The following is a 27,518-nucleotide window of genomic DNA, read 5'->3' as shown; positions in this document are numbered from 1 at the left end:
TAACCTGCGATCGAGTGTGAACAAATTCTAACTCGTGTAACATATCAAATCATATTGGAATCGTATCTTTCGCCTGTGTGAACAGGTTGGAACATTTTTTGATCATCTAACTTGAAGTCATCTAGAAATGGGTTTAACCTGCGATCGAGTGTGAACAAATCCTAACTCGTGTAACACATCAAATCATATTGGAATCGTATCGTTCGCCTGTGTGAACAGGTTGGAACATTTTTTGATCATCTAACTTGAAGTCATCTAGAAATGGGTTTAACCTGCGATCGAGTGTGATCAAATCCTAACTCGTGTAACATATCAAATCATATTGGAATCGTATCTTTCGCCTGTGTGAACAGGTTGGAACATTTTTTTGATCATCTAACTTGAAGTCATCTAGAAATGGGTTTAACCTGCGATCGAGTGTGAACAAATCCTAACTCGTGTAACACATCAAATCATATTGGAATTGTAGCTTTCGCCTGTGGGAACAGGTTGGAACATTTTTTGATCATCTAATTGGAAGTCATCTAGCAATGGGTTTGACCTGCGATCGAGTGTGAACAAATCCTAACCCGTGTAATACATCAAATCATATTGGAATTGTAGCTTTCGCCTGTGGGAACAGGTTGGAACATTTTTTGATCATCTAACTTGAAGTCATCTAGCAATGGGTTTGACCCGCGATCGAGTGTGAACAAATCCTAACCCGTGTAACACATCAAATTATAGTCGCAATTCTAAAATTCGCCCGTGGAATCAATGGTTCTGGCTTTAAAATGGTATGAAGCACCCTGTACAAGGGGAGTCTACAATTCTTTGTCACCCTGTACAATCTAATGCTCAATTTGTCGGATGATTTGCGAAGAGGCTATCGACACGGTCGTTTATTTCTTTTTTTTCGATCGAACGCGACACAAAGGGGTGAGAAATAATTCCACCGCTAAAGAATTCGAAATGGTTGATCGCGGGGGTGGGTCTGCGGGGATGACAGCGTATCATCAGGCTATCGGACGGAACGGATCGCGACGATGTTAGGAACGGGCTCAATAGTTCTAATAGCTGTGACAATAACAATAGCGTGCGGGTTGGCCTCGCGTTTCCAGGCCGTTGCACTTGTCAACCCCTCGCACCCCCGTTGCGTCGTCCCCTCAACCCCTATCATTTCTATCCGGCGCGGTGTTTCGTGGGGACACTTTTATTGTCGCGAGCCACCGTTGGAGAAGGTCAATTTTCAGACACCAAATAAAAAGGGGAAAAATACCCAGACAGAATTCCAGAAATCTTTCTCACCCCCTTCCGGAAGGCAGACAATGAATTTAGAATCACCCAAACCAACTGGAACGTCGCGATGCGTCATAGAAAAAATTTATTCAGTGAAACTAATTAATATTCTTACGCTCTGGAAAAAACGATAACTTTTTTAGTACTGTACTATACGATTTGAAATTTTTTGGGAAGCTAGAGCAATTAGTTTACTACAGGATGTGAAAAGATATTTTTTCAAAAATTGCAATTGATCGGGATCGTAGAAAAAAAATAATAAAAGTTGCATTTTACAACTTTTTAATGCGTGGGCCTATATTGAAAATTTTAAAAATAAAGTTTTGTAGATAAACTAATTGTTCTAGCTTCTATAAAGAATCCAAGTTGTATGGTCCAATATTAAAAAAGTTGTCGTCTTTTTTAGAGCGTCCGAATATTAATCCGTTTCACTGTACACATAAGCTTGAGATCATAAATCAGTGACCCTCTTCATTAATACAAACAAAAATAATATACCTGTATATATATATAATGTGACAGAAATACCTAATGAATTTTTCGACTCAAAATAATTCTCAACTCAAAATGAGTTAAAAAAGATTTATATAGCTGTGGTTGAAAAATATGTTGTCGAAGGAGAAGAATGTAAAGCAGCGTTCACAGTACGAAATCGACGTACGGCTGCGACGAAGTTGCCGAGGAAAGCAATTTCCAGCGGGCGTTCATCCCCGTTGCATTTGTTTCTCCCTTTTTTTCTTTTTTAATTCGTCAACAAACTTCATTAGCGGTATTAATATCGACGCGCAGCGACGACGCGGACATCGCCGAATTTAGGGCCAGCCGTGCCGGTCGACGGACGAGATTTACTCGCGTTTATTAAGCCGCCCTAATAACCGGCTGCAATTTTAATCCGACGTTAATCTCCAGCGGCCCTTTCGCCGGCCTCAGCCGAGGAATTTCGTCGGTTTTCACCGGTTTAATCCAATACGCGGCCGGTAAGCCTCGTACCCATCACTCAAACCTTTCTTGGAATGCGTGGAAACAATTCCCCGTGAAAAGTACTATAAAAACCGTGAGGGTGAGTTTTTCTGTGCGGCCCTTCGATTTTGAGATAGTAGAAAGTTCATTGAACGCGAAGTAGAAATTGTTTTTTTTTATATAGAAGTAATTCGTGAAATTCTCCTTTTCGGAAATCTGTGTTTATGTCGGAGTTGGGCAGAACTTTAATCAACGATTTACGAATAAATTTCCACTTCAATTGCTGTTAACGATTACATTCTTTTCAATTCTAATCGGATAATTGATTACCGATTAACTGCTGAAATTTCGAAATGAAATACGGAATCAAAACTATATGAATAGTGAAAAAAAATGTAAACTGAGTTTAGGTGTACTGTCATTTGGTCGATGATACAAACTCTGTTTATGTGCTTTCATGTTTTTTTTTTCGATGATTCTTTTTTCAAGTTAGTTAACTAGAAAGGAACTAGAATCTTACTAGATTTTTGGTCGAAATACGGGTTTGCGCGGTTCGACTTTTTGTCCTTATTTGAGCAAATTTTGGGCTGGGTGCGGACTCATTCGAAAGAGGAAGGTTCACCTCATGGTGCTCTGGTCATCCCATCAGTCACAAAAGTCTATTGGAGACGGAAAATGCATTGAAATCTGCGGCTTTTTTTTCCTAGATTTTTACTCTACTTTGGGCCCTCATATTATTACATATAAACATATTCTCGTTAACCTCATGACCAGAGCACCATGCGGTGAACCTTTCTCTTTCGAGAAAGCCCTCACCCAGCCCAAAATTTGCTCGTACAAGGACATTAAGGGGGTAGTATAGGCTAGATTTGTAACTAGAAAATACCTAGAATCTTACTAGATTTTGGGTCGAAAATATGGGTTTGCGTCCAGACGTTGATTGACCTTATTAGAACAAATTGTGGGCTGTGTGAGGGCTCATTCGAAAGAGGAAGGTTAGACGCAGCGCGCTTTTCTCGCGAGGTTAACGAGATTATGTTAATAACTAATAATATGATGGCCCAAAGTAGAGAAAAAATCTAGGAAAAAATCCCGCAGATTTCAATGCATTTTCTGTCTCTAATAGACTTTTTTGACTTATGAGATGAGAAAAGCGCGCTGCGTTGAACCTTCCTCTTTCGAATGAGCCCTCACACAGCCCACAATTTGTTCTAATAGGGTCAATCAACGTCTGGGCGCAGATCCATGTTTCGACCCATTTTTCTAGTAAGATTCTAGTTATTTGCTAGATATTTGCTATTTACTAGAATCTTACTAGAAAAATGAGTCGAAACATGGATCTGCGCCCAGACGTTGATTGACCCTATTAGAACAAATTGTGGGCTGTGCGAGGGCTCATTCGAAAGAGGAAGGTTCAACGCAGCGCGCCTTTCTCATCTCATAAGTCAAAAAAGTCTATTAGAGACAGAAAATGCATTGAAATCTGCGGGATTTTTTCCTAGATTTTTTCTCTACTTTGGGCCATCATATTATTAGTTATTAACATAATCTCGTTAACCTCGTGAGAAAAGTGCGCTGCGTCTAACCTTCCTCTTTCGAATGAGCCCTCACACAGCCCACAATTTGTTCTAATAAGGTCAATCAACGTCTGGACGCAAACCCATATTTTCGACCCAAAATCTAGTAAGATTCTACACTGCGGTGCATAACTATAGCACCGTTTAAATTTTTACCCGTTTCAGAATTCAGACTGAAAGTGCGAAAAAATTAATTGTAAAAATCGGAAGGGTATGAAAAATATTGAAGTTTAAATTAATTTTAATTTAAATTCTCCTCTTGTACAAAACGATACAAACAATAGTATGAATTTCACTGTTGCGTAACAATAGCACCACATCAATAAAAACAATGATAAACGATTTTAATATCTTGTAGGACCACCTTTTTTTGAAATTAACTCGAAAACTCTATCTGGTACGCTATCAATAAGTTTCCGAAAAATGTCTCTGCTGATTTTTTTACTAATATCGATTATGGCGCTTTTTAATTCGGAAACGTTTCCGTATTGCCGATTTTCTGCATAAACGTTCCTAACAATTATGCCCCAGATATTTTCCATGGGATTTTGGTCGGGTGAACATGCTGGCCATTTAATATTGTTAATATCGTTTGCTTCGAACCATGCCATCACTTTTCGACTTGTGTGTATAGCCGCGTTATCTTGTTGAAACGTCCAATTTGTAGTACTATTTTCTTGTAGAAAGGGTAGCAAATTGTTTTCCAAGATACCAATATATTCATCACTATTCATTTTCTTCGATGGGAAAGCTAATTGTAACATGCCATCACTGTGAAAAGCCCCCCAAACCATAAGACTTCCTCCACCGAAATTTCTTTTCGTGAAATACCGTGGTTCCTTGCGGAGATCTCGCCAGTAGGAATTGTACCCATCAGGTCCATCAAGGTTGAATTTTTTTTCGTCCGAAAAGATAGTCTAATTGTCAATAAAAGAAATTACAATAAGCTGGGTTTAGAAGATTTTCAGAAATTAACTTACGTTATGCCAGTTCCGATGCATGTTTGCTCGAGCGTATTGAAGTCTTGCAATCTTATGGCGCGGTAGAAGTTTGGGTGCAGACTTTAATTTTTGTCTCACGATGTTTCCATTTGCTTGTAAAGCTCGATGTATAGTCCACCGTGAAACATCAAGATTAAGTTCTTTTTTAATTTGGTTACAACTTTTTAATGTGTTGCTGGCCGTTTTCACAATTATTCGTTCCGTACGTGGACTCAATTTCTTCTTTGGTCCACCCGTTTTATTCTTCCCATAGTTATCTTGGTCACGTAAAAAGTTTATAACAACTTTATGTGACCTTCCTAGCCTACGAGCAATTTCGCGCATGCTAAAATCTATTTCCTTCAGGGCTAAAATTTTACCCCTCTCTTCTTCCGTTAAATATGTACCACGCGGCATTTTCAAGATACAAATTTTTATATTTACTGTGGAAAATTCTTTTTTCAATTTCTATTTTCACGGATACTTCGTTATGATACTTTGTTTAGTGAAATTAGTAAATAACAACGACGGTGCTATAGTTACGCAACAGTTGAAAATCACATTTTCGATTATATCGTCTTGTATAAGAGGGCCATTTCAATATGATTTAGTCTACAGTCCATTTTTTTCATACTTTCACAATTTCTACAATAAATTTTTTTGCACTTTTCACTTAAAGTCTGAAACTGGTAAAAATTTAAACGGTGCTATAGTTATGCACCGCAGTGTAGGTATTTTCTAGTTACAAATCTAGCCTATACTACCCCCTTAAGCCATTTCGACCCATTTTTCTAGTAAGATTTCCTTAAGTGACGACGGCATCGGCTGCGTTCGGAACGCGCGCCCGGCCCGGGCTGTGATTGTCACGAGCGTGAACGTAAAACGACGTAACTTCATTGTAAAAATTAGTATAGTATAGCAACGTATGGCAAGCCAATTTTGGTACTACAATAAACTAGAGAATCTCTACTTTATAATAATGTAAAAATCATCGCGTGGGGCGACCTGGGGCATATACTAATTCATTAACGAGGAGGAGCAACATGGGCGTTTCTGTGGAAAAATATGTACCGTCTTTGACACTTAATTTACAAAAATAGAGGAACGTTATCGATAATTTGGAATTACTAAAGTGAAAATACATGTTTTGAGATGCTACATCCATCATACATAGGAAATTTAAATACTACTTAGTACATTTCAACATATTTCTAGCGGGTATGGCAATGTGCCCATTCATTTATAGGTTAGGCGTCTACCTTTTAGATGAAGTTTACACGCTCTGTAAACATGCAACAATGTTAATGTTGATAGTTAATTTTGCCCAGAAAAAAATGCCATTCGTCACACTGTGCGGCGCGCCAACTGTCGATTGGCCAACTGTGCCAACTCGCGTCTTAGTCGCGCTCTAATTGGTCCGTGTTTTTCGTTAATCACTTCTAAAATGTTGCTTCAAATGATCTGAGGACGCTCCCATTTCCAGCTGTTGAAGGAATTTCGGGACACCCTGTATATGAGATAGGATCATAATATAGGAGTTCAAGTAGAAGAGGTACACAGCACATTTTCCTAATCACTCCTAAAATGTTGCTTCAAATGATCTGAGGACGCTCCCATTTCCAGCTGTTGAAGGAATTTTGGGTCACCCTGTATACGAGATAGGATCATAATATAGGAGTTCAAGTAGAAGAGGTACACAGCACATTTTAAACTTTTTTATTCAAACAAAGATGATTTTTTATTCAAATATGATATAGGAGATCAAGTTCAAATATAGAACCCTAATTAAAATTTGTAATCGATTAATGCCCAACTCTGGTTTATGTGCGTTCCGAAGATTGTCACGTGGGTCTCACCATCCACCGCCTTTTCTTTCAGCGTGTTTTCGGCAATTGATGTTTGTACTTCGTAGAAACAATCGGCTGGGAGTTTGTGGGACTCAGAATAGCGATGCAGAAGGACGATCGAGATTCAGTCGATCGTGATCGAAAGGAATGGGCGAGGCGCGGGCCTTGAACCCGGTTGGACGCGTCGGAAAACAGGGGAATTCCTTCGAGGGTCCCGTTCCGCGAGGCTCGTCACGCCCCCCCCGGGCACGTTTGCCAATTTCGAGGTCGCGATCCTGGCGATTTATATTCGCCGATCGAGCGGAAAAAGGGGGCACGTCGGACGGAATCGCGTTAAATCGTAACCAGATTACACGGGGCGGACTCACGCGCGTCCGGATCGAATTAATTTCGACTTTTAATCTCGTTCCGGCATCCGAGGGGGCACGTGACTCTCGCGCGTTACGATGATTCGACTGGAAAAAAGAGCATGCTTCTCTCGATCCTCCTTTTAGAATTCTCCCTCTAACCGTCGACAGGAAATTAGACATGAAGTATTTTTCGTTCACGCTCAATATACATACACTAACAATCAATGTAGAAAGTAAAAAGTTTTAAAAAATGCCCTTTTTATTTTTGCACGTAACCTTGTAAATTATATTAGGAATTTTAAATTAGTATATAAATTAGAAAATTTATTATTGTATTTATGAGGAAATTTCATATTAATTCAATAATATTTTTAAATTCTATAAAAAATTTCTACAAATAATACTATCCCTCTCGAACAAAATAATTTTTGGTAAATCTTTTTTGCACGTCGTTTCATAAACCAACGCTTCTAATTGATTACAAAAAATCAGAGATCGCGTTTCGTACAATTATAAAAATGTTATTCTGTTTTAAAGGGCGTACGAATACTTTTTACACTCATTGTAGCTATTCAGAATTTAGACAGGTGTTAGCCAATTGTTCGCCACTTCCATCTACCGTCCTCGAAGCGTTTAGTCATCGATATTCCCGAAACTTCAATTGGATGCGCGGACTTCTGAAGCACACCTGCGTTGATCTCATCCATTGAACAAATTTCAATAAACTGTCTCGAAGAGTGGGACGCCATTGTTCGGCAGTATTGCACGGCGACCTGTTCCTTACAATTAGCCGTGTTTAACCTTGACGTTATCGCGGCAATAACGCGTAGACGCGCCTTTCGCGATCTACTCAGCTGAAGCGTGTCGCGGTTAGCGAAAAACGGCTGTTTGGGAATGCTCGACTTGAACTTCGAACCGTCGCAACTCGCTTGAACCTTCGTCAATTCGAATGCTTCGTACAGACTAGAACATTTCGACGAACCGCGCCGCAAACAGCGCCTTGAACCTTGCTGCGAACCACACATTTCGACGAACATTTCGACGAACGTCATTGGGCTGCGCGATGATGCTGCTACTGTCAAGAGACACACATTTTATTCAAAATCGAGAGAAATAGAGTTCTTATAGAAAAAGTTTGAGGCAACCCCGCTAAAAACCCGGGAATTCCCGAATCCCGATGCCGGGAACGAGATGGGAAGCCTCGTATCATGTCGGAACGGGATCCCAAAAATCCTGAGTTTTTTCAGAGAATATTCGGGATTTCCGGTGGTGTTCGGGTTTCCCGTGAATTTTTTCGGGATTTCTGCAGGGGCGTGCAAGATTACCGAAAATGTTCAGAATTCGCGTAAAATATCAGGGAAAAAATGCAATGTTTTCATAGCAAGGGCATCTTTAATAATTTGAGACAAATTATAATTTAATTTAATTTACTACAATATATAATTTAAATCACCGATGTCTTTGTTTATAAATTTATGTATATTTCTTGACATTTATAAATTATATTATGAATATTTAGGATATGCTATCTGTCCTGCAAACAGATTTGTAAGTGCCAGCCCGTTCGCGTTCGTGCGCGCAAACATGCGCGCGGCGGCGTTCATGGCACCGTTCGTGGCACGGTTCGTCGAAATGTTCGTCGAAATGTTCGCCAAAATGCGCGCGGCGGCGTTCCCATAGCTGATGGATCGACCGTTCGCGTGAATGCGTGCCGAAATGCGCGCGGCGAAGTTCGTGGCGGCGTTCGTGGCAACGTTCGTCGAAATGTTCGTCGAAATGTTCGTCGAAATGTTCGCCGAAATGTTCGCCGAAATCATAGACATATAGAGATAGACTGCGTGGCCTGAACGAAGCGCTGAAGCCCACAATGGCGGCGTGCGAGAGAGAGAGAGAGAGAGAGAGAGCATTAGCCGGGGTCCATAGCGCTCTCTTTCTAATTGATGTGTCGACACATCATATAGAAAGAGAGCGCTATGGACCCCGGCTAATGCTCTCTCTCTCACTCTTTGTACCGCGCGCCGCCATTGTGAGCTTCAACTCGCCCATAAGACGGCGCAGTCTATCTCTATATGTCTATGGCCGAAATGTTCGCCGAAATGTTCGTCGAAATGTCATAAAATATCCAAATATTCAAGTCATTTAATCTCGAATCTGATGCTTCGTAGAGACCTGGACATTACATCTAAATAAAGTGCCAACATTTTCTGTATTTCTTTGTGCAGTATATACCGCTGCAGCTCCCATAGTTGTTCGCAAGAAAATCTGGAAATAACACAAATCCGTTCCGATCGCCATTCGTCGAAACGTTCGTCGAAATGTTTGTCGAAATGCGCGGTTTGCGGCGCGGTTCGCGGCGCAGTTCGTCGGAATGTTCTAGTCTGTACGAAGCAGAAGAATCAAGCACACCTGCGTCGATCTATCCATTGAACAAATTTCAATAAACTGTCTCGAAGTGTGGGACGCCATTGTTCGGCAGTATTGCACGGCGACCTGTTCCTTACAATTAGCCGTGTTTAACCTTGACGTTATCGCGGCAATAACGCGTAGACGCGCCTTTCGCGATCTACTCAGCTGAAGCGTGTCGCGGTTAGCGAAAAACGGCTGTTTGGAAATGCTCGACTTGAACTTCGAACCGTCGCAACTCGCTTGAACCTTCGTCAATTCGAAGAATCAAGCACACCGATCGATTCCTCGTTTCAAGGCGATCGAAAATCGCGCAATAAAATTCTCCCGTAGGTCGCGTGGTTCGCGATATAGAGTTCAAAGCAGAAGAGGCCCGAGAATCTGCGTACCGGGTGTACCGAAAGTACGCGAGCAATGAAACCGCTAATATTATTCTCGGACGGAGTTGACATGTGAACAGTGGCAAGCAATTATAGGGGGGTTTCGATGCAGTTTACGCGCATAAAAGTGCCGAGTTCAATTGTCTAGTCACGCGTTCCCGCAGAAAAGGAACGCGGCGCGGTATTGTCGACACGCGAGACACGTTATGCAAACGCGATAATTACCGAACCGTGTCTACGCGTTTCCATTAAACGGCATCGGTTACGCGAAACGGTCTTGTCGCGCTGTTTTTCCTCACTTCGAACGTTGTCGACTTGACACGCGAAAAAAAAAGATGGCGGCACGCGATCGAACGAACGGTCATCGTCGACGATCCGAATTAATCCGGTTGATCGGGACACGAGTAAACCGCTTTACCGTCGTCGTCGTCTCTTAAACAACCGTCCCGGTTCCATTAGCCAGGTTCCATCGTTGTATACACCGTGTCCGAAAAGTAGGGCGATCATTAACGACTGACACAATACACTTTACCCGACGCGATTGGATTACGCGTACACCTGGCCGGTCAAAGCTAAGACAACGGCTTAATTCGTTCGATTGGAATCCCGACGTACCCTGTGCCCGAAAAGTAACCTACACTTTGTACAGCATTTTTTTAGAAACGATAAAAATAAGTATCAATCTGGCGTCTTTCGAAATAACACCCATACAGGAGATACCAAAATTAAGGACCACTTAACGTCGAAACAGATCCAGCTTTTTGTAACTTTATGTGCAGCATTCACTTGTTGGCCTTGACTGTTTGTTCGTGTGTCTACTCATCGCCGTGGGTCAAAACACTAACGTACACCTGACGAGGAAAAATCGCCACTTCGCAACCGCGTGTACAGAGCGTTTCGAGAGTCCGGGACTTGTTGGTCGCGTTCGGCTGATTTCTCAGTGTCTTCCCCTAATTTCCCGAGGACGTCCGGACGGCTTCGTGGAGATTCCAAGCACGGAATCGGCGAGGAGGTTCCTCCCGGCCGCGTAGCTCATTCTTTCGAGTGCACTCGGTTCGAAGAGTCGTCCATCCTCGATCGTTAGCTAATTGCCGCCGTAAATTAGAGCCGCGTGTTGCCCCCCGTAACTCCTTGTTCATTTATAATCTCTTCCGCGAAATTTCCTCGGGTGCGTGTTAATTAATGGCCGAGCCCCGAGGTTCACGTTCTCCTCCGTCCGCACGCTAATTAATTCCCTACGACTGCCTTTCTTTTCAACCTTCCGTCGACTCGCGCCCCTCTGCCCCCCCCTCCCTACCTCTCTTCTCTTGCAACCCTCTACGTGTCTTCCCGTTTCATCTTTTCGCCCTGTGGAGTCGGGATGCCGTCCGACATCCGGCCAGCATCTTGCCGATAGCGAAACCACCATCCCTACCCCATCCTCCAACCGGAAGTGAATGGCTTCTCTCGTAAATCTGCGCACGGCTTCCTGGAAATCCGTTTTCCTTTTAGAGGAAGCAACAGCTCAACCAGCTGGCTACCTAACCGACCTTCCCCGTATAAACTATCGATACCGAAGCTCCGGTCCGATTCTTAACCAATACGCTCCGATCAATTTTGGGATTCTTGCTTCGTGTTTCTGTACGTTCTGTGTCATTCTGCGATCGTCATTCTCGGTGTACCTCTCATTATTCGTACGTCGTCGCTGTCTAACCAATACGCTCGGACAGTTTCCTCCACATTTCTGCAAAAGTTCGCAATATTTCCGAATGTTTTCCACACGAATCAGTATCCAAGCACACATTCCGAAGATCATTATGTCCTGTGTCGTCTACGATCATCATTGTGTGTGTATCTTCCATTATCCGTGGGTACACGTCGCCGAACCAATACGCCCGGGCAGTTTCCGGCAGAAAATCGACGATAGTTCCGAATCTTTTGCACACACGAATCCATATATTTGTGCTTTCTGACGCTCGCAGTCATCACAGCGTGAATCTCGTGATTAATACCTGTGCCTCGTCGAAGCAACACGCCCGGATCGTTCTCGCCCATCAGATTCACAACGCACCGCTGTCTTCGTACATAATTGTGTCTATCGTGCTGTCAGACGACTACCACGTGTCCATCAGTGTACCGAATCAATGTGCCGTGGCTTCAACATCTCGAGCTTTCCACTGACGCGTGTCGAATCGTGCTGAAAACACAATCGTTGTTGACGATTCTTGCAGCCTGCCGAGCCGACGAGTTCGAATGCACACCTGGGTTTTGCGTGGACGCGCGGAGACGATGCGACGGTGTCATGGATTGCAATGAAGGGACGGACGAGGCGAATTGTTCGAACACGAGTACGGATACGCAAACACCTAACCCGCTAAACAGGATTCGCCTAACAGGGGGACCATTCTCCCCCACTCTTCCCTTTCACCTCCGAGACTCGCTCTCATCCACGTCATACACTGGCACGTGGATCCCGAATTATCCGGCTCTCCCGATAAATCACGGTCGATGAGCCGGGATTCGAAGCAGGCTAGTCGCGTGGCCGTTCGGCCGGGTAATCGTTCGTCCAAGGATATAACGGCCGGCCTCCGATAACGGACGGTTGTTTCTCGAGCGATTAATTGCACGCCACGATGCCCCGCCAGCCCAGAATCTCGTTTCCTTTCCTTTATTCCGCGCCGAAGGAGCGCGAGGCGCACTGACACGCCGCGCGACCGATTAATCCGATTCATTACGATCGCTCCACTGCCTAATTACCGGCGTCCGCTCTGTTTCCCTTACAGTGACATTCAGCTGACCACCCGGTTTCGCCAGCTGATTCGACGGCTGCACTTTACCTTACGTAACCAGACAGTTTTGCCTTTTTCCTATGGAACTCGGTAGATTTGAGTGAGAAAATGCCGAAAATCCAAATTTCGATCCTAGGAGATCAGTGGTTTATAAGTTATGACTGTTGAAATTTGAGCGATTTTCGGCGTCTTTACGCAAGGAAAAGTTTAACCGATTCGAGCCCCGGGTTTTCGTGACTCGATAGTTCCTTCCACAGCGCACGAACGCTTCGGATATAGTGCACGCTGTATGCAATTTCTTTTTATAATGCTCGCTGCATGCCATTTTCTACTATTTATCGCTTTTCTGCACCCTCGAGCCTCCCAAGGACTTCGCAATTACGACCGGTTCGTCTTGTTACGAGAACGGGATTGCGTTTTTCACGAACAATGCGATTTGTTCGGCGCGTTTAATAGAATTTATTTAAAACGTGTGTTAATAATAGTCGGTGTTCGCGGGAAGTGTGTAGCGAGTTGCACAATTCGACACGGTTTTTCATTAATTCCGTGGATTTTCATTCAATCGCGTGAACCGCCGAGTTGGTCTCTTTACAAAAATATGCCAACCGTGTGCACACCCCCATCCCCGGTTCGCCGTTCTTCATTGATTCGAAAACGTTGCGCCTCGCCCTTTGCCCCGAATTAAGTTTTCTGTAATTCGTTCTCGCGGCGATTTGCGTTGATCGTTTATTATTGTTCTCTTTTTTCTTTTACCGCGAACAGCGTATTGCCGGCCAGACGAGTTCCAGTGCGGAAACGGAGGGTGCGTCAGCCTGAGTATGAGATGCGACGGTCGGTCGGACTGTCCGGACCGATCCGACGAGCACAATTGCAGTGGTATTTTTTTTTTCTTTCTTTTCGTTCTGTTCTCTGTCAATTTTTCTATCTGTAATTTCATTTTCTGTAGAGAGATGCTTAATTTGAAGTTTCGACACCCGTTGTATGGACGCGGTGTAACGACCGTTCGATTTATCGTTTCAGTGACCACGTGCAGCGGCGACCAGTTCCGGTGCACCGACGGCACCTGTCTGAACATCAACAAAAGGTGCGACTCGGTGCAGGACTGTCGGAACGGCGAAGACGAGCTCCAGTGCGGTAAGTGTACCTGTTCCCAGCCGTCCCGCCCTAGCGAACGTCATCCCGATTGCCTGGAAGGAACAGGTGGAGCACCCTGGACGGCTCGGCCGTCCACAGCTCCGGAATACTTTAATGGGCCGACGACGAATGTCTGAATCCCCTTATTACGGGAGCAACAAGTTGTTTCCGAGCGACGAGCCGTTGACGGGAGGTTGATCCAGCGTTCTCGGGGCTGTTACGGAGGATTTTATCCATCCCCCCCGGATTCCCTCGAAAACCAATGAAAAACTCCGGTCCCCGCCGTGTTCCGTTCGCCGATCGTTCCCGGCGCAGCGGTGCCGAGAATGTTTCGAAAGCGAAAAAATATTGTTCCCGTCCGTTAGTTCCATCTCCCGGCGTCCCGACGAACGCTCGAGATCAACCCTAATATCGCGGATGCTCGCGATACGCTCGGATACCTCCGGGAGGATCCGGTTCTCGTCGGCGTTCGATTTACGATTTTCCATGCTGACCGAACACCGACCGGACGTGTGGCTTCTCCACCCCCGTGCAATTTTCCGCCATGGCACGCTCCGTCAGATTCTTCCACCACCCACACAGAAACCCCCCACCGGGATTCACCCCCAATGAGTTACACACGTGTCCCTACCCTGTGTCGTTCGGCAACGGGCTCCGAACCGCTACGAATTTCGTTCTCGAAAGCTCGCCAAAAGTCTCGAGGCGTGTTCGAAGCGGTTCGACCTTCATTCATTTTCACGGACCATACACGATGAAGACTACCGTCGTCGTTGATCGACCCGGTAGCAAGCCGGACGAAGCTGACGGGAAGCTTACCCTGCACTTTTAACCCTTCAACGCCACTTCAAACCATCTCATACAAGCGCAAACGTCACGCTATCCGTGCGGCACGGCAGCTTTCGCGGCCACTGCTTGCAGGGCTTTCAATTTCGGGGCGTGAGATCGATCTCAAACCGCGTCAAACACGCTGCGATAACACTGTCCAACACCAAATTTGATTTCAATATACTGTTGGGTCCTTCTTACAGAGTTTTTTGCGATGATTCCGAATCTGGTTTTAATTTTTTTTCCTATACGTCCAGTTTTTGAGAAAATGGAGTTTTAAAAAAAGACATATTTTTCAACTTTAAACAATTTATTGCGATGTTATTATAAAAGATATTGAATTGTTGTTTACAGCAAAAGATTCTGTAGACTTTCCCGAATACAGTGATATCCAATATTAATACATTATGATTGTTTAAACATGTTTAAACAATGATTAAGGACGGAGATGCACCACTTTTGCACCAATTTTTGCGGATATTTTCGAATTTATCTCAAAAAATAAGGGTCCAGCGAAAAATTGAACTATACCACGCGAAAGAGCAGACTTTTATCTTGAGAAACCCCCCTGTGAAGTTTGCATGGTCGACGTTTTGACGCCAGTGGTGCTCTTCCACTAGCGCGGTCGTTCGTCGGGATACGGCGCGGCGCGCTGCGGTGAAACGGCGAGTGGCTATAAGCGCGCAATTATGTCAGCTTACTTAAATGTAATATTTTATTAAATGTTATATTATTGTTATTTATTATTTATTAGTATATTTATTCTGTATAAATTATTTTATGTATTTTTTAATGTTAGTCTCTCGTTTATAGTATATTTAATACAAAAAATACCTTTTGTAACAAAAACATAATTTATTCACACACTACACTATTACACTATTTACAATGCTAAAATATATGTACACTATTCAGATATAATACACTACTAAAATACATATATTATATACACAACAACTAAAATACTATAAATAACTATAAATGTTTTTTATGAAGTTTTATACGTAGCAATGCAGATTTGAAATGCTTGACACGACTGATTTCAACAAACACAAAGCCGAAACTGAACTCTGGCATCAGTTTTCTTAAGAACCAACACGATATTTTGAATTAAATGACGGAGTACGGACAACGGAATACATACAATGTAAGGAAAGTCTGCAGTGCGGTGACTGAAAAATTTTATTTTCAGTAATTGTCGTCTTATCTATGTATTGTAATTATAGTGCCAATGAACACTCGAGATTCTTCCGAGTAAAATAAGTCCAAACACAATATAAATGGGACTATTTTTATTGACTTAAATACATAATTAAAATAGTTTGCTCCATATTAAATCGATATAGTTTATTATATCTGAATAGTGTACACATATATATATTAGCATTGTAAATAGTGTAATAGTGTAGTGTGTGAATAAATTATTTTTTTGTTACAAAAGGTATTTTTTGTATTAAATATACTATAAACGATAGACTAACATTAAAAAATACATAAAATAATTTATACAGAATAAATATACTAATAAATAATAAATAACAATAGTATAACATTTAATAAAATATTACATTTAAGTAAGCTGACATAATTGCGCGCTTATAGCCACGCGCCGTTTCACCGCAGCGCGCCGCGCCGTATCCCGACGAACGACCGCGCTAGTGGAAGAGCACCACTGGCGTCAAAACGTCGACCATGCAAACTTCACAGGGGGGTTTCTCAAGATAAAAGTCTGCTCTTTCGCGTGGTATAGTTCAATTTTTCGCTGGACCCTTATCTTTCGATATAAATTCGAAAATATCCGCAAAAATTGGTGCAAAAGTGGTGCATCTCCGTCTTTAATCATTGTTTAAACATGTTCAAACAATCATAATGTATTAATATTGGATATCACTGTATTCGGGAAAGTCTACAGAATCTTTTGCTGTAAACAACAATTCAATATCTTTTATAATAACATCGCAATAAATTGTTTAAAGTTGAAAAATATGTCTTTTTTTAAAACTCCATTTTCTCAAAAACTGGACGTATAGGAAAAAAATTAACACCAGATTCGGAATCAGCGCAAAAAACTCTGTAAGAAGGACCCAACACTATATTGAAATCACAAAAAAAGTTGAAATTTGTTGGACAGTGTAATGTTACGCCAGCGCGCGTCTCTCCTCTTCTTTGCTGTACCTGCGAAATAACCGTGTGTGTCTCTCCTCTGACGGTTAGGGGGCGTCGGTTTGAAGGGTTAAATGTGCATGAGTGTGTGGTTGTGGAGCAGGTTGCGGAGAAGGCGAGTTCCAATGCGCGGACGGCCTGTGCATCGGCTACGAGTTGCAGTGCAACGGGATGGAGGAGTGCCTGGACGGCTCCGATGAGAGGGATTGCGGTAATTATACCATTTCACGCCACCTACTTTAACCTTCTACACTCACACGTACACTTTCACGCGCTGACACTAGCTAGGGAATTTCTGTAAACGACGTATCCACCAGACCGGAAACACATTTCGTCCTTGGTCTGCTTACGTTGACGTGTGTGGACGAGGGTCTGGAATTCTGGGGAGAAATGTCCGGTTCTAGGGAATTTTTTAAAGTCCGAGAACAATTCGTGAAGCCTAGGAACATTTTCTGGATCCTAGGGAGAGTTTGCCTCCCGCGTGACCAATTGTTTCTAGCCCTAGGGAGGTCTTTAGAGTCTAGGGAAACTTTTCTGGTTACCTTAATGTTCCATCGCGATCATCGTCATCCTAGAGAAATTTTCATGGAGGAACGTGTACAACGACGAGAGGATGTTCCTGGAAAAGTTTAACATCCCGAGAGATTGGTGGCTGCAAACGAATAACGTGGACGTCTGGAGCAAGAAATCGTTCGCTCGCCCTGAAGAGAAGACCTCGATGCATCGAGGAACAACGATCGACTGGTATGCACACCCGCTGGGCTCTGCGAAGAGTAGTCGACACTTGTTGGAGAAACCTGAGGACTACACGGATCAAACCACGCAGAAGTCGAAGAGGAAGAAGAAGAGGAAGCATTCGAAACGAAAGAGCCTGAAGAACGAAGTCGACGTGGAGGAACTATCCACATCTGTTTCTCTCCTTGGAGATGACGCCCGGACTACGGCAATTGTTGAAGAGAGCATCGTGCCAGAGAAGAAGAAGAAGAAGAAGAAGAAGAAGGTGAGGAGGAGGAAACATCCGAGACGAAAGACCCCGAAGAACGAGACGAATGCAGAGTCTTCGACCTTGGCTCACCAGGAGGAGTTGCCCACGCCTGTCTCGATACTTAGCGACGCCACCTGGGCGACAACAGTTGTCGAAGAGAGTACCGTGCCAGAGAAGAAGAAGAAGAAGAGGAGGAGGAAGAAGCATCCGCATCGAAAGACCCTGATGAGTGACGCAAACGTGGAGTGGACGACCCCACCTCGTGAAGAGGAGATTCCTACGCGTAGTTTGATCGCAGATGAGACAACCTGGTCTACGTCGACAGTTGCTGAAGAGGTCACCAAGGCAGCGGAGGCCGATCAGCTGTGGGAATATTTATACCAGATCTTCACTTCGACAGAGTTTCCATCTACATCGAGTGTATATTCGTCGGAATTCGAAACACTTCTCGACGGGGTCCTGTGGAGAGAAGCATCGAACGAAGTAGAACTTGAAGAAAGCAGTGTCAGCTCGAGAAACGAGTCGGAAATGATAAAAGAAGTGGGAGAAGAAGAGAAACAACATCCGACTTCTACAACCGAGGAGTATGATCCTGGAGAGACCCTGAACAGCACCACCACACCTGAAGAAACCTCAGAATGGGAGTTGAAAGAGGAGACGACGTTCACGGGGTCCACTGCAGCTGACTTAAATACAGAAGAAGACGCCGGGTACACGTCGCGATTGATACGATCCTCTAAAGAATACTTGGGCGAGAGCTTCGAGACGATAGTCCCCGAAGAAGTGACCGAAGCAGACCCTGAAGAGACCACCTTCACGGAGGATTCGAGCAGCAGGGAAGACATAGGCGGTTACAAAGCTAAAAAGAACGGCGCTCTCGCCAAGTATTTCCATAAATACATATTGGGGATCATAGGGTCTTCGACCATGAGGACGGTGGCCAAGGTGGACGACTCTATCGCCGAGTCGAATGATACCGAGGTCAACGGGACATCCATTCACCAGAAATGCAAACTACTGGACGAGATTCTGAAAAATTACACGGACGTCGGCGGCGACATCATCAAGGATTGGTTCCACAACTGCACCACCGATTGCGCGAAGTACTTGAAGATGATCTTGGAGGCATCCAAGCGGAAACCGTGGTCGAAGGTCCACGAGACCCCTGGAATCGCCGAGGACATAGACTCCGGCCTGGTCGAGTCTGGAGAGCCGTTGATGTTCACCGAGGGGAATCACGCGCTGAACCCTGAAGAGTCGAAGGAGCAAGAGCGCGTTTGGGGAGCTGGTTCCGATACAATTAAAACAACAGAGTCCGCGGATCTGGTGGAGATATTCACCGAGGCGAGCACAAGCAAGCCAAGGACGAAGGGACAGGGAAAAAGGGGAAAGAAGAACAGGAAGAATACGAAGGACGATGAGAGAAGCAAGAAGAAGAAAAAGGGGAGAGGCAGAGGCAAGAATCAACCCAGCACAACCGTCGACTGGGACGAGAATTTCAGTTGGATCCCTTCAACGACTCCGACAGACAACCTTGAAGAGACGGCGTACCCTGAAGAAGAGTATACTCCCACGGAACCCACACTCCTGAAGACCACGTTTCCAACTAAGAGGTGCGGAGCGAAGCGTGGCTGGTGGTCGAACGAAATCGCCAGCCCTGAAGAGGACTGCGATGAGGGCAGTTCGACGCAGACGAGCGCCGAGGACGTTGACGTGACGTCCGCGGAGACTTCCACTGTCCGTTGGGAGTACTTCACCGCCGGATCTAAAGTTGGGAGTGTTGGCGCCGACGGGCACGTCCTAGCCGGAGGATCATTGACTAGCCAAGGTCGTTTGTGTGATGATGACATGTTCCTCTGCGACGGTGACCTCTGCATATTCAACAGCATGAAGTGCGACAGGATATCGGACTGCGAAGACGGCACCGACGAGTTCGACTGCGACTACGAGGACCTCGACCACGTAAATCGGAACAGAGGCGACCTGCCCAGCTGCGGAGAAACCGAGTTCCCCTGCAACAGCAGCTGCTTCAGCAACGTCCTCGTCTGCGACGGAGTCTCGGACTGCTGGGACGGAACCGACGAGGCCAACTGCGGCGACGAAGGTAGTTGAAAACGGGCTCCAGCCGGTGTCCTCTTCCTAAGCTGTACAGACTATCTCGCTTCGTGGGACAATCCGGACCGTCAGACGCAGCCGACCGGATTCTGGGGACTTTTCCTGTCGATGTTGTACAAAACCGCTACCCTGAAGAGGAACTCTTTGTGCTCGAACTTCTATGGGAATTTTATTGTGACGTCCATCTGTGCTGTACAAACGCCTTGGGAGGACTGTCCTAGGGGATTTTTCGCTCCGGCGATTCCCCAGGCATTCACGAAACCGGATTTTTCGGGATTCAAGGTAGGCTGGATTGTTCGTCCAGGAAATTCTCCGGATCTGGTGATTTTTCTAGAGAACGATCGACGTGTCTCGTGAACGCTGGGGGAGGGGGGGAATCGTCTGAGGAGCACTTTTAATCCCCAGAAAAACTCCGCTGGAGAACAGTGGGGTTCTCTGTTCGACGAGTGTACGACCAGGTCTGTTTATTAGTGCTCGGCCGAGACCCGGCGAGCTAATCCTAGGGGATTTGCTCGGACACGTAGTTCCCGTTTCCTTTCTACGTCGAGGTGTAGCTAGCCGCGAGCAGACACAACACGTTCACTCGATACCCGACACTGTACATAAACCCACGGAATATTATTCTAACCCGTCCACCAGGGGCTTCTTCAGATTGCTTTAAGTGTTAGTCAGCTTCTCGAGGACTCCCCTGTAAAAAGTCCCCAACCGTATCTTAGCCCCGTCGAGGAATCGGTCGCTCCGCTGGGCTGCGGATATTCGGAGGAAAAGTCGGTGGCCTTGGCACGCTGACTCGATTAAAACGTCGCTTTATCTTGCAACAGTAAAGATACTGAATGTCTGATCAATCACTGATACGATCTACTTAGACTCCGATTGTTACTGTTACCAGGGCCGTACCTAGTCCCTTCCCTTGCACCATCCCACAGAGTGGTATTTGGCCGATCTAGCTGGCCAAAACTATCGCAACGTTATTTATGGTCTCAAGGTCATAATATTATATATCGTTGAATTCGTCTTAAGATCAGCTGCAGCATTATGACATAAAAAATACATTTTAACAATTAAAAAATCAAAGTGACCTTGATTAGTTGTAGTAAGAAAATATTTTCGAGATTTTATATGTCCAAGTTTGTGGATGTCTGAACACTGTTCAACTTTTGTTGCAAACATTCTTTTAAACAATTGCGAATTTACGCTTTATTGTATTCATGTCTGCTTCACTATAGGAGTCCAATGTCGTCAAGTAATTTTCGGCAAACTCCAGCTTCCCATTAATGTCCAAGTCATTTTGCGGCTTCATGACATCAAATATCTCTTCACGAGTTTTCCTAATAACGTCAGATGGCCCTAACACAACAAAAAATATTGTTACGTGTAAAATAATCACTTTTTGCACTTTTGGACTTTAAATACTTATAAATAAAATGTTGGTCCGAGGTGGTGCGTAGATTAATATTTTTTAGAAAGCACATACCGTATACTTTCGCTACGATAAAACGAGAAAACCCTATCGAACCGTACAGCATGACAAAATACATCGAATGTAAATGCATTTCAGTAAAAAATGTAAAAGTAAGGACACGTTTTCAACCATTAATAATACATGTAATTAACAAGTAATTACTTGCAATTTATCTATAAAAATAAAGGTTATTACCTCGTATTACCGAATCCATAGTCAAGTATTGATTTTCAGTACACAACTTAAAAATGTCACGAACTCTGAGAATACTTCTTTCGCACTACGAACAGTTCTAAACGGACACTCGAGGCAACGTATGATTGCCGACTAACCATTGCAGTTAACTTGTACGGTGAGGACCAATAAATAATGGGGTTTTTCCGTGGGACTACCCGGCTTTCCCAATAGACCATCATTTTTTACCTGGGGTAAGTTTGGGAAATGGACTTTTGGCCAGCTAGATCGGCCAAATACCACTCTGTGCATCCTCGACCTCCAGAAAGCTTTTGACTACTAACAACAGCGACCAGAAACCAAGAAGCAGATCATCGTGGCAAGGTCGCCGACGAGCTTACGGGCTGAGGAATATATCGCAGGCCCACAGTGTACCGTAACGATCACTGTGACAACAGCTTTCAGTGTGTCGACGTCCCGTGTCGCTTTAAATGTGTCCCAGGGTGGACAGCTTTTGTACATAACCGAATCCCCCAAGAAAATGGGTCTCCGGGTTTTTCACGGCCGTGTGGTCGATCCTCGAGGAGAACCTTGTGGTCCTGAAGAGCCCGGAGCCGTAACACGAGACTGTGACCAGTCTTGACGAAACAGGCTATTTGTTTTTGCCGGTGGCGCCCTGTAGGGTTGGCCCCGTGCCCTTCTATGGACTTCACCTGCAGCGACGGCTCTTGCATATCGAAGGGCGCGGTTTGCGACGGATTCGACGACTGCCCGATGGCAGAAGACGAGCTTCACTGCGGTATACAATCACTTATGTTCTCTATCGGACCGTTCGACGTCGGACGATCCATCGATCCGTTGATCGAACCGATCCCGACGTGGAACGATCCCCGCTTTCGCCTCTGCCAAAATAATCCTCGCCTCTCGGGGCTGTTCTGTGACAGCGTCAGACACCGGCCGGGCCGCGACGATGAACGTACTCTCAATGTTAGTCACGATGTTAATTAATTTGGTAATTTTCAAAGGACGCTGCTCAAAGCGAGATTCGATGTCTGACTTATCGTCGACCGGGATCACTCGGCCAGGTATACAGGGTGTCCCAAAATTCGTGAAAATCCCGAAAGGGGGTGGTTCCTGAGACCATTTCAAGCGACAGTTTCCTTTGCAAAAATGTTATCCGCGGCTTTGTTTACGAGTTATTAACGAAAAACACGGACCAACCAGAGCGCGACCTGGACGCTAGTTGCCACAGTCGGCCAATAGACAGTTGGCGCGCCGGGCGCTCTGATTGGTCCGTGTTTTTCGTTAATAACTCGTAAACAAAGCCGCGGATAACATTTTTGCAAAGGAAACTGTCGCTTGAAATGGTCTCAGGAACCACCCCCTTTCGGGATTTTCACGAATTTTGGGACACCCTGTATATTGATTTTAGGGATCGCCGGACACGCGGCCCGATCAAATGCCACTTATCCAATTTCAATCAAGGGTTAATGAAGCGGCGCGTCACCGCGAAAGTGAATTTATTTTAAAGGTTCGAGATTGGTCGCCCGGCGAAAACACGCACGCGGAAATACGTAGACCCGGATTTTCCGGAACGCCATTTCGAACATTGAAACGTTCATCGTTCGCGTTGATCCTGCATTAATAGCTTCACGTGACCACCACCTCCCCCACCCCTTGGAAATCATGTAATTAATTGTATGCATAGTGCGATCCCCGGGAACGGTGGTCGACAGACTTTATCGTTCCCGCCCGTAGAACTAACGGTGTACGGTTACTCAATCAATTAACTGTCCGAACGTAGTCCTGTAAGTTGTACCCCCAGATACAGCTCTTCCCCTAACTCGTGTGACAAGCAACAGCTTTCGTGTACCAGTGTTGATCGAACGCTTTCGTTGTTCGAGCTTCCAGCTTCCGTGGTGTCACAATAGAAACGAAAACCCGGCGAGAATAGTACACAGAAGTAGCCCTCTTTTTGTCGAGGAACTATCGCCCCCTCTTCGTGGACGAAGGGAACCCTTTTCGACCGGGGAACGGCTCGAATATTCGCTCCTTTGAGCAATAGTCTTGCCACGAGTCAATTTCTCATTCAAGTTCATCAATCTGTGGTTTCACCAGGATGACTCTAAAAGACGAATTAGGCTCAAGAAATTCTCAAAGAGTTACTCAAACTTGACTCGAGTTTCAACTTGGAACTTGACTTAAAACTTGACTCAAAACTTGACTTAAAATTTGACTTAAAACTTGACTGAAAACCTGACTAATACTTGACTTACAACTTGACTTAATACTTGACTTAATGCTTGACTTAAAACTTGACTGAAAACCTGCATTACAACTTGACTTACAACTCGACTTAAAACTTGACTTGCAACTTGACTTAAAACTTGACTCAAAATATGACTTAAAACTTGACTTAAAATTTGACTTAAAACTTGACTGAAAACCTGACTAATACTTGACTTACAACTTGACTTAAAACTTGACTTAAAACTTGACTGAAAACCTGCATTACAACTTGACTTACAACTTGACTTGCAACTTGACTTACAACTTGACTTAAAACTTGACTCAAAATATGACTTAAAACTTGACTCAAAACTTGACTTCAAATTTGACTTAAAACTTGACTGAAAACCTGACTAATACTTGACTTACAACTTGACTTAAAACTTGACTTAATACTTGACTTAAAACTTGACTGAAAACCTGCATTACAACTTGACTTACAACTTGACTGAAAACTTGACTGAAAACTTGACTTACAACTTCACTTGCAACTTGACTTACAACTTGATTTAAAACTTACTGAACACTTGGCTTAAAACTTGACTTAAAGCTTGGCTCACACTTGACTCGGAAGTTAACGTTAAACCTGGCTTAAGCTTGGGTTCGATGCAAATTCTGAATAAGGTTTAAGCCCGTCTTCCGAGATGATGGAATGAGCCCTCGGTCAAAGGAGGATCCCCCGTCCCCGAAGAGCGCGCCGCTTCCCAGTTGATCGTCGACTTCATTGTACATAAATGTGTGTTCTCTGCTCATATATATTCCCGCTGCGACACAAACGATCGTCCACACAAAACAAACAGCACGGGAATGCACGCCCACGCAGTTCAAATGCCTGACTGGGAACAAGTGCATCGAAGGTGTCTACAGGTGCGACGGCCATCCGGACTGTCCTGATCACAGCGACGAAGACTGTGCGAACAAGAACATTACACACATAACTGAGCTTACCAGTACGCCTTTTGTCCCCTCTTTTATTTCATTTTTCGTTTGTCTGTACGTACGTCAGCGCCCATTGTGCGGAATCCTTTGACGGATATTATACAGGTGATATCGATGAACAAAAGCCTGCAGAAAATATGATTTCTAATTAAGTCGCACCCCAAGGATTCCGCGCAGTGAGAATCAATTGATCTGCGGGGATAGTCACACCCTGATGAAAGTTCTCCGAATTGATCTGGTTCGATCGAATACCGGTTCTGGCGTGTTTGAAAATGTTTCACCATATTCGAGTAAGTGGAATTGCAAGTTTTGAGAAATTGTTTCGCGAACCGCTCGCAACGGGAGGACTTTTATCCAGGCTGGACTGTTCCTGGAGACCTGTCATATGTTTTGATGTCTGCTTTGGACTGTAATTCGACTCCTCTCCCTCTGTGCTGTGCTTTCCGCACGAGTCTAAAGTCTACCCGGGTAGAGACTCTCATTGTTTGTCCAGCACTCGCCCGCGGGGATCACGCCGCTCTAATTAATTAGCCGGATTAAAGAATGCGGCTTCTTTGCCTAAGCGAGAGATCCTACTCGAAGGATCCATCTCACGCGAAACCAGCGAGAACGGTAACAGCAGCGTCGTGGTCCCCGTCGGCGTTCGTGTTTGCTCCCTGCTAGACCCGCTTCGTTTCGGATGTAGTTTTTTCGCTATTTTTCGCATTGTCTGTGTCTATGTACGCTCAGAACCGCCTTGGCCTGACTGGACCACTCCGAGACCGAGGGAATGCGATCCGAGCAGAGAAATGCGTTGCGACAACGGCAAGTGTGTGCTGCTGCGGCGCAAATGCGACAATATCTTCGACTGCCTCGATGGCAGCGACGAACGCGGCTGTGGTAAGACCCTTCGTTCGCTCTCCCGGCTGGGTCACTCGGTTCCCGTCCGTTTAGGCTCCTTTCACACCGTTGACGATTTTCTATCTGCACCATTTCAATCCTCTTCGAACTCCAGTTTGACAGACCGGACATACTTTGGACCCAGAGTTGGGCAAAATGTAATTTCAATTACAATTACAATTACTTGCCGATTACTGTAATTTGGAATTGCAGAAATACAATTACAATTACACGTAATTGTAATTGGTAATTGCAATTACTTGACGAATCACTGTAATTGTAATTGTGGTCCGCAATTACAATTACTGGTTGAGCGAAAGTAATTGCAATTCCAATTCCAATTACGGTAAGGAGCGAAACTGAACCAATAACAAAAAGTTTTGTATAAATCATTGTTTATTGCTAGGAATATAGAAGAATAACAAAAAGTCAACATTATAATTATTTTTATCATAGTTAGAAGTAAGTTAAAAAATTTTTTTCAATAATTCATGTCTCCTCGCTTAGCAATGACAACGAAAATAGATTGACTCGGTTTTGCACCACGTCCAATACTTGGCAGTATTTAATATATTATTGATTTTTAATATTTCGTCCAGAACCCTTGTGCTGGTAAAACTGCACTAATTCGCTTTGGCATACTTTCTACTAATTTTTTGCAATAATCCGGAGATATTTGTTCCCACTGTTCTTGAATTCTATCATACAAATTTGTGATTGAAGTTGGTTGGAAGTCATATAAATCCCGAAGTCGTCTTTTCAGTAAACCCCATAGATTCTCTATGGGGTTGAGGTCGGGGCTCTGTGCAGGCCAATCCAGAACAGAAAATTTTTTAGTACTGAGCCAATGTTTTACACTTTTAGCAGTGTGCTTAGGGTCTCGGTCATGCATGAAAATTACATTTTTTTCTTCAAAAGGCATATTTTCAACAGCATCTATGAGATGATCTTGTAAAATATCCTTGTACATGTACTGATTCATGGTGTCATTAATTCGGTGCAGTGATCCAACGCCAAATGCTGTTAGGCACCCCAAGAACATTAGGGATCCGCCTCCATGCTTTAACGTTTGTTTCACATGTCGTGGTTTAAGCCTTTCATTTTTACGAATCCGGCACCAAGACATTCCATCCGAACAAATTCTGTTAATTTTGGTCTCGTCTGACCGAATAACCCGTTCCCAGTCGGTAGTTGTTCAGTTTTGATATTTTGTAGCAAATTCGAAACGACGTTTAATATTTTTTTTCGATAACCGTGACGCCTTTATTTTCTTAATGCTTCTAAACTCAGCTCCTTTGAGGGTTCTTCGTGCTGTCCACTGACTTATTTGTACATTCGTATCTTCTTTTAATAATTTTGCAGCCATAATGGAACTTGAAGCTTCACCAGATGTGACAAACCGTATAATCCTTCGTTCATCCTGCGGTGATAATATTTTTGGTCTTCCTCCAACATTTAATAATGTACTTTTACAGTATTCTTTTTCTTATTCTCTGCACTGTCGATTGACTAACACTGCAAGTTTTCGCTGTCTCACGTGTTGACAAGCCGTCATTCAAAAGAGAAATGACTTTTTTTACACAATTTGGAGCAATTGACTTCATATTTATTCTTACTTCACTTGCGTGCTTTTCCGTTCGACTGATTGCGAAGAACTGAGTGTTAAGAACGTAGACTAGTAGTTTGTAAACATACCAAAGTGCTAGATCTGAACATACTATGAGAACATTTCACGTAAACATTTCTTGTAGGGACCGGTGCAAAACCGAGTCAATCTATTTTTGTTGTCATTGCTAAACGAGGAGACATTAAGTATCGAAAAAAACTTCTTAAGTTACTTCTAACTATGGTAAAAATCATTATAATGTTGATTTTTTGTTATTCTTCTATATTCCTAGCAAGAAATAATGATTTATACAAAACTTGTGGTTATTGGTTCAGTTTCGCTCCTTACTGTACATGTAACTGTAACTGTAATTGTTAGTAGGAGTTACAAGACTTACAAGGAAT

General features: G+C 44.0%; 1 protein-coding gene across 2 annotated transcripts in view; it reads left to right on the top strand.

Moving 5' to 3' along the window:
• The window catches only part of Trol (terribly reduced optic lobes), a 169,993-nt gene that overhangs the window by 109,879 nt on the left and 32,596 nt on the right, over nt 1-27,518 (top strand). For both annotated transcript variants that reach the window (XM_076444273.1, XM_076444272.1), the window contains exons 11-17: nt 11,986-12,102; nt 13,306-13,419; nt 13,564-13,677; nt 16,769-16,876; nt 22,084-22,200; nt 24,491-24,640; nt 25,359-25,508. In XM_076444273.1, coding sequence (XP_076300388.1) covers nt 11,986-12,102; nt 13,306-13,419; nt 13,564-13,677; nt 16,769-16,876; nt 22,084-22,200; nt 24,491-24,640; nt 25,359-25,508 — 870 coding nt within the window. The remainder of the gene's footprint in view (nt 1-11,985; nt 12,103-13,305; nt 13,420-13,563; nt 13,678-16,768; nt 16,877-22,083; nt 22,201-24,490; nt 24,641-25,358; nt 25,509-27,518) is intronic.

Source organism: Lasioglossum baleicum, chromosome 20, assembly GCF_051020765.1.
Source record: "Lasioglossum baleicum chromosome 20, iyLasBale1, whole genome shotgun sequence".
In the NCBI taxonomy this organism is placed as follows: Eukaryota; Metazoa; Arthropoda; class Insecta; order Hymenoptera; family Halictidae; genus Lasioglossum; species Lasioglossum baleicum.
This window is presented reverse-complemented; position numbering and strand designations above follow the sequence as displayed.